We start from the raw sequence: 7,536 nt of genomic DNA on the forward strand, positions 1-7,536 counted from the left end.
ACAAGAGGCAACAGGCACAAACTGAAACACAGGAGGGTCCCTCTGAACATCAGATAACACTTGTTTACTGTGAGGGTGACCAAGCACTGGCACAGGTCACCCAGGGAGTCTGTGGCGTCTCCCTCCTTGGGGTTACTCGGAAACTGTCTGGACATGGTCCTGGGCAACCGGCTCTAAGTGGCCCTGCTTGAGCAGGGGGGTTGGACAAGATGACCTCCAGAGGTCCCTTTCAACCTCAAGTGTCCTGTGATTATCTACATGAAATACTCCATTTTGGGGTAATTTGGGAATATTTTTGTAGTTGGTCTGTTGACCATGGAGTTTCTTTGTATGATGCTATTTTGATTTCTTGCTTTAAGTCAGTAGCTTTACCTTGGTCTCCCAGGTGGGTAAATTTTTCCAAAGTGAGCACATTTTTCAGTACCAGGTATCTATGTTAAAATTAAAAGCTTATGCCCTGCTATACTTACAAAGCGACCACTATTCCCACATATGATGGTACCCAAAAAAACAGTCTTTTAAGCTATGATTTAATGTAGCTATTAAGGAAATAAAAGCTTACATCATTCATGTCTTTAACAGTGTTTTCCATTTTTATAAGAATACTTACTGCCAAACTAAAAATGTTCTTTTTATACAAAACATCCTTATATCAAAATCGCTTCAAATACATTTCACGTTACATGGAAAAAAAATATTCAGCCTTTACATGTGTAGGGATGTCATTGAAATCAATTAGTCATAGTCAAATATCTAGTGGCAGGCTAATATATTAAGCACAATGTTACATACAATGTTATGATACCTAATTATACTTTGATATGGAAAATTTGAGATCATAGAGGAAAAACAGGTCTTACAATGGATATATGTAGATAGACATTTTATTTCAAAAAATAGCAAATGTCTTAAGAACACAAACCAGAAAGTTATTAAAAGCTTCATAGCAAAATATGTAGCCAACTCTGTTACAATATATAGGCTTGAGGTTCTAACAGTTAACACTATGCCTCAATTCACTGAGCAAGTAATGCTCCTGATACATAAACATCGCGCAATTGAAATATGGAGCTGAATATTAAAAAAAAAAAGAGAGGGTATCTTTATCTTTGATCTTTCATAATCAAAGTAATTGAAGAACGACGACATTTTAACAGGTTTGATTCTTTTGGGGAAAAGCCATTAAAAATAATTCCTGAGTATTTAGGTTAAGTGAATGTATCAAAAAGGACCAGTTAAGACCAACATCCTGTTAGGTGAGCCTTGTAGCTTGAAGTGACATTCTCTAGCATGGCTGTCATGGCAGGATCACGGCCTAAATACCTTAATGAAATACATGAAAACCTTCTGGTATCCACATTCAGATTCTCATTTTCTGTAGCAATAGCTTACAACTGTCAACTGTGAAGCTTGCTTTGCGGAAAAAAACATTGTTTTAAATGTCACTTCCTTTTGCAAAATCTTGTAATGCAAATTGCCACAGCTAAGCCTCCAGTGAACCATCACACCAATAATTATGTGAAATATACAAATCAAAATTTAGGCAAGGGGCTTTCACACTGTGTTAGTACACATATTGAATTGTATGCTTTGTATCAGTATTTTGAACATAGAGATCTAGTTATTTAGCTTCTTGCTATTGTAATGAGAGGCAATGTATTCATTTTCCATTATTCTCTTCAGATGCATGTCACAATATCATCTTATTATACACCACGTTTCTAAAATCCTGTTGGCATTCATCATGTTCCTATGATTTTAATTGAATCTGTGTATTTTGATTTTAAAACTGCTGCCAGTCAAAGTGGTTTAGAGGACTAATCCCAGAAGAATTTTCAGTTTTCTTACTTTATATATGTTTTCCCAGAATTACAGGATTAAATTACAATGGATGTAGAAAGATTATTTTACAAAGCATAGTCAATAATTCACAACACTGGTATTCAACTCGACCAATTACAACGAATTCACAAAAATGGTTTTAATTATACCCACTCTTTTCTATCCACCCACCCCAATATGTAAACAAGTTTCTCACAATGACAATGGCAAGACTGCAGTTACCGAGATGTACTGTATGTGAAAGACAACACCTAGGATAAAGGTCTGGATTTGACAATTCCAGTATGTACTCCTGCTCACTTCCCAGTCTAGACTGCAAGCACCATTTTTAGACTCTTGCAGTCACTAAATGAACAGAACTTACAGGTAAATGGAGCTTTTTTCCTAATGCAGGCTTCTGGAGTCAAATTGATAAAAAGTAACATGCTTATATGGAACAAAACAAATGACGACTTGGGAAAAATTTGAATCAGTCATACCAAAACTCTCTGAGCAATGATAATGTACAGTATTGCAGCTGTATGTTACTAAGACAAAAAACTCTTGGCATTACAAAGATGAAGATCTCTGTTCACACATGCCAATTTTAATGGGCTATTAAGCATTTGGTTAAAAACAGGCTTGTACTAGTCTCACTGAAAAGGAAACACTTGTTGAAATGTTTTTTTAAAAAATACTGTATGACATCTTCTAAATTGCAATTTAAATATTAAAATCTTGTTTCAGAAGTTCCTCGCTTCAGGTTGTTACTTAAAAACTCATCATGTTCAAAACTCAAATTATTATGAGATCTTGATATCATAAGAAGCTTTTCCTTATTAGTAAAGTCTTTCTTGACTGCTGCTTGTGGCACAAGTAACCTATCCATTGGGTCCTCTTTGTTTTCTAGTTTCATATATCCTTTACTGTTGCTCCGATCCAGTCTGGGCCAGCTGGGGTGTTTCCTTTGTTCAGCTTGGACAGTGAGCGTAGATGGACCCCTGTCCAAGTCCAGGGACTTCGAATGCGAGGACAGAAGATGCAAAGATGTGTTGGATCCAAACTGTTTCCTGGCAGCGCCAGGGGATAAAAGCTTTCCCGTGCTTGGTCCAAGAGTCATAGAAGATTTGAACTGATCAGATGGAGTGTCCACAAATGAATTGTGTCGTGGCAGCATGGTAGCGGCCGGTCTGTAAGATTCATTGGTATCAGTTAGTGGAATGGCCAGAGAATCCATCGACAGATTTCTAGACCGACTCCTAGTGATCTCTGAGTCCTCGGTTATGTTGTCTATACTGGGCTCATCAATAACACAGTTATTCAGTTTAATTACTGGCAGTGTGAAAGCACTAATGGAAGATGATACAATGGACTTTGTTTCACACTTTATAGAGCTAGTGTTTTTGTCGTCTGAAGCCTTGATGGAGTGAGGGTAAAGTCCAAAGACTGAACCAGATTGCTCGGTCAGCAGAGGTGGCAGGAGGCTACCAGCGGTCCTGTCTTCATTTAGGGTAATCTCATCTTCTTCAGCAGAGCTATCTATTCTAAAATTACTCTTGAAGCCAGAGAAAGGCGCAACCGTGTTCGCAGCCAGCCGTGATGCACATGAGCTCACGCTGTGCCGGAGTTCTCCCTCCCCCAACAAGCCAGTGAAGGCACCGCTCAGCTGCTTTTGTTCCTTGATCCTCAGGGTGTGGATGTCTATTACAGTGGAGTATATGTCTCTCATGTGTATGATTTTTGTTTCCTTGTCACGGTTTTCATGCAGAATGGCATTTGCGCAAATAAAAATGAAGATTCCAATGCCCATAGTAAAAGGGCCCAGCATTTTCATCTTATCCGAGTGCACATGCTGTTCAAAGAAACGAAGTAAAATGCTTCCTTGGCTTCTCAGGACCTGGGTTTCATTTACAGATAGATTATCTTCAGATCCTAAAAGCTGTTCCTTTTGGGGCCAGTATCCAAGGATGGCCATTGCAATTCCCAAGAATGCGATAAGCACTCCCAAAACAAGGAAGAATCCCGACGGAGAATAGAGACGGATTTTGCCCCTGACAATTACTACATCTGCCCTGGGCCGGCGTCTAACTGGTTTCTTCTCCTCAGAAGCTGGTGCTGTGGCAAGATTTACATGTTGCTGAGATCTGGCAGAGTCCTGCCTTTTTAAGGCAGCCAGTCCTGTTATGACTCCTCCGGTTGCTATCATAGTTCTATATGGTGCCCTGGGAAAAAAAAGAAAAAAAAAAAGCAGAAATATTGAGGAAAGCAAACGTTGTGCCTGCAAATATAAATAGCACTTTGTTAATCTGTAGATATTTCTTGATAATCAAAATATTGATTACTTTAAAAAAGCTACTATATCTTAATCCAGTTATGACATAGTAGCAGTTTTGAAATTCATATGGCATCTTAAAAAAAATTTCCAGAAGTTTTTTATCACTGTAAATATGGTAATAAATCTTCCATCAGTGATACAGAGAGTAGCAGAAATCTAGTGCTCTTAGTGGCGATATATCAGGATTAAAGATGAAAATATTCAGAAATCTTAATAGATGATTTACCTCTGGACTGGTCTGCAGCGAAGTCAATAATATATTATTACCTTGTATGCATTTTAGATCATTTTAGCACTTTAACTAGTAGTTCTTTTAAAAACTTCTATGATAGTCAATGACTATGAATACAGATCATTCTATACACATCCCCTTTAAGAGATCTTTCCTTATAGATTTCAGCATATATAAATACATATTTATTCCATCATTTAAATAAGCTTTTATTAAGCCTATTCAGATCACCTGAGTCTCAACTGCAGAATCATTTTTGCCTTTCCTAATAAAGCTGATCCTCTTTTATGCATATCTAGATCTTTTTTTCTCCCCTTCTTGGTTCCTCATGGACTACAAATCAAGTAGCTCAGTTTAGTTTACCAGATAAGAAATCTTCATAAATTTCAAGTTCATCAATTCAAAGCTTCATCATTTTATGAGGAAGTTTTTTTCATTTTAGACTTCTTTTCATACCTGGCTGTCTATTACATGAGAAACATTAACGAGCATGGGTTTAAAAAGAGAAAGCCATGTTTGACAGTTTTTTATGAGTAAGAGTAACAAATGAAACAACACTGTTCAGGATAATTGTATTTTATTTTACAAGGTATCTTATAATCAGACTCAAAAGTACTTTCTGAGCTTAATTAATGAATATTAGAATGAATACTAGATAATATTATAGAGTGAAATTAAGATAATATAAGCCAGCCAGGTATGAAAAAAATTATGTTCTCTTTGGTGGCCTTACTAGGCTTAGAGATAAAGAAAGGCTGACAGTCTGTTGCAGAGGAAAAGGCTCTGTGTCAAAGCTGGGGATGGTTTAACAAGCAGACAAAGCTAAAGTTGGACCGGGTGAATAATGTGAGAGGCTGAAAAGCAGAGGCAAACCAAACCGGTGACTGCTTGCAATTTACAGGCAGTAATTTTCATCAGATCTCTTTAAATATTTATGTTTTTTAAAAAAACTTAGCAGTGGACCCATGAAAAAAATATTAGATCTATTATGGTATGAGAAACAAACAGACAGACTCTATATTTGGACACTATCATAGATTTCCAACACTGCAAGCAGATGTCACATAAGAATATCTATAAACAGAATTCAGTCCAACCCACCAATTATGAACTTGATTATGAAATTAATAGGGAAGTTGAGATAGGTGGCCAAATGGAAGGACTAATCCAGAAAAAAATGTATCCAGTGTTCATTATTATCTGTTTAGCAGCAATTCAGATGACAGACAGAAAGAGCAGCAACCTGAACTCCCTCCCTGCACCATCATGATTAAAGGACAGAGCACTTCCTCTCTCTGTGAGAAACCTTTTCTTTACAAAGGAAAGACCTGAAAAAAGGCCTAGGGTGCTAAGTATACAGCCTTTTTCTGAATTTCTGAAAGAGAAATTCATAGCATTACTCCAAAAATCTCAGAAATTTCACTTGTAGTGTCAGGTTTCATGTTCCTAATCTCTCTGGAAATTCTCACTTTTTGCAATTCACTTCCATTTTTATGCTATCTGGGCAATTTCAATAGTTCAATGACAATTAATTTCTTGAATGCTTCATGAAAAGCCTTTTTTTTTTTTAATGTAACAATTTTAAAATCCCCCCAAAAAAGTTATTTGACATTGATAGTCTTTAAAAATTAAAACAAAACTTTCTCATTATGCCTATGCGTTTAAGGGCTTCTGCCAAAACAGAAGATCATTATTCTCTAAAACAATGTTTTGAATCTCTAGACAGAAATAAATAGGACTTGTCCATTATAAAAGCTGTTGTATTTTGTCGTGACTCAATTAAATGCAATTAGTTTTCTCTATGAAATAAATTAAGAGAATTATGGCATTTCTTTTCTGAAATTAATAATCATTTAGCTATAATCTAGTTTGTTCCATTATTCTTTTCCAGATCCCAGACCTCGGGGGGGGACAAGGAGTTTCCATATTCATGTGGTATTTTACGGGCACACTTCAACCCGCTCTGTCCATTCTCAGGGCTGCCAAGGAACTCCACAGGTATGGCAGGTTAGTGCTAAATCCACATTCTGCCTGTTGGCAGGATTTGTTATTTTGTGTACCGTACTGTCCTTATCACAGCTACCTTGATTGCACCAAAGGGTAAACAGAGTAAGCTCACATCTGCTTGCTAAATATTTTAAACATACATCTAGCAAGAGCCCCTCTCTAACTCTGAGAAGTAGAGCCAATAAAAACGTTCTTAAAAATTACATCTTGCAGTGTCTTTCTATAGAAAGTTCTCATTTGCGAATTTTGCAAAAATTGCAGGAAAACCTCATCTCCATTTCATTATTAATTGGTCTCCAGTAACTTGATGGACAGACAGAAATTGAGACCTCTCAAAGTGAGAGAGAAAGCGAGATCTCTCAAGCCACGGGGCTGGCTTCCTCCCAGCATTTCAGGGGAACACGTTGGTCCTCTGTTCACTTTACCTGCATCAGAACTTGGGCCCAGGGGAGAGAAAGTCTGGCTGCAACAAGATACAAACATACTTCATACACAGAAAGAGTCTCTTTCCTATTTCTTCAGATCAATATTTTAAAATCCTCTTTCATGGAAAAAATCACAACCAGGTTTGTAAATAATAATTTGTAATGAGCCACAGTGTTGGTAAGGCTTATAAGCTACTTAATATTAACAGCTGAATTTGGATCTCTTCTACACCAAACAAAATCAATGGTATTAACAGACATATTGGTATGAGATGATTTCACTTCATGCTGACAGCTTTTCAGAAACCAATTACAATGAAGTGCATATTAAGATAGAAACCTTTTTTCAGAAAATATTATATTTAGAATAAAGCAACATTGTAGATACATTTGATTTATTCTGCAAATCTGTTTAGTTTCCCCTCATAACAGCCATAATGAGTGCCAGCGACAAATGCTGCTTCTCTTATTTAACTTAGTACAGTGATTACATTTAGATTTACCTTGAAGTCTGAATTCAAACTTCCAAACAAGCAAAGACTTAGAAGACTTTGACTCAGAGGTAAATAAAGAATACGCTAACAGCTCAGACAACATCTCTTTGGTGGCACTGTGAATGACATAAAATGAATCAAATGAAATAAAATAATAAAATGAATCAAATAACGGTAAAATGCATGTGGAATACAGGACAAAAAGAAAGGGACAGGCCTGTA

The 7,536-nt window shown here is 36.7% G+C and overlaps 1 protein-coding gene across 1 annotated transcript; it reads right to left on the bottom strand.

The window, feature by feature from the left end:
• Positions 1 to 2,439: 2,439 nt before the first annotated feature.
• On the bottom strand, positions 2,440 to 4,027 carry TMEM200A (transmembrane protein 200A; the record flags this gene model as incomplete). The annotated part of the gene is made up of 1 exon (XM_082305910.1): positions 2,440 to 4,027. One exon carries the CDS (start codon positions 4,025 to 4,027, stop codon positions 2,552 to 2,554), a length of 1,476 nt encoding a protein of 491 aa, XP_082162036.1. The 3' UTR covers positions 2,440 to 2,551.
• Between the last annotated feature and the right edge of the window lie 3,509 nt (positions 4,028 to 7,536).

The sequence above is a fragment of the Platalea leucorodia genome, assembly GCF_965183815.1.
Source record: "Platalea leucorodia genome assembly, chromosome: 3".
In the NCBI taxonomy this organism is placed as follows: Eukaryota; Metazoa; Chordata; class Aves; order Pelecaniformes; family Threskiornithidae; genus Platalea; species Platalea leucorodia.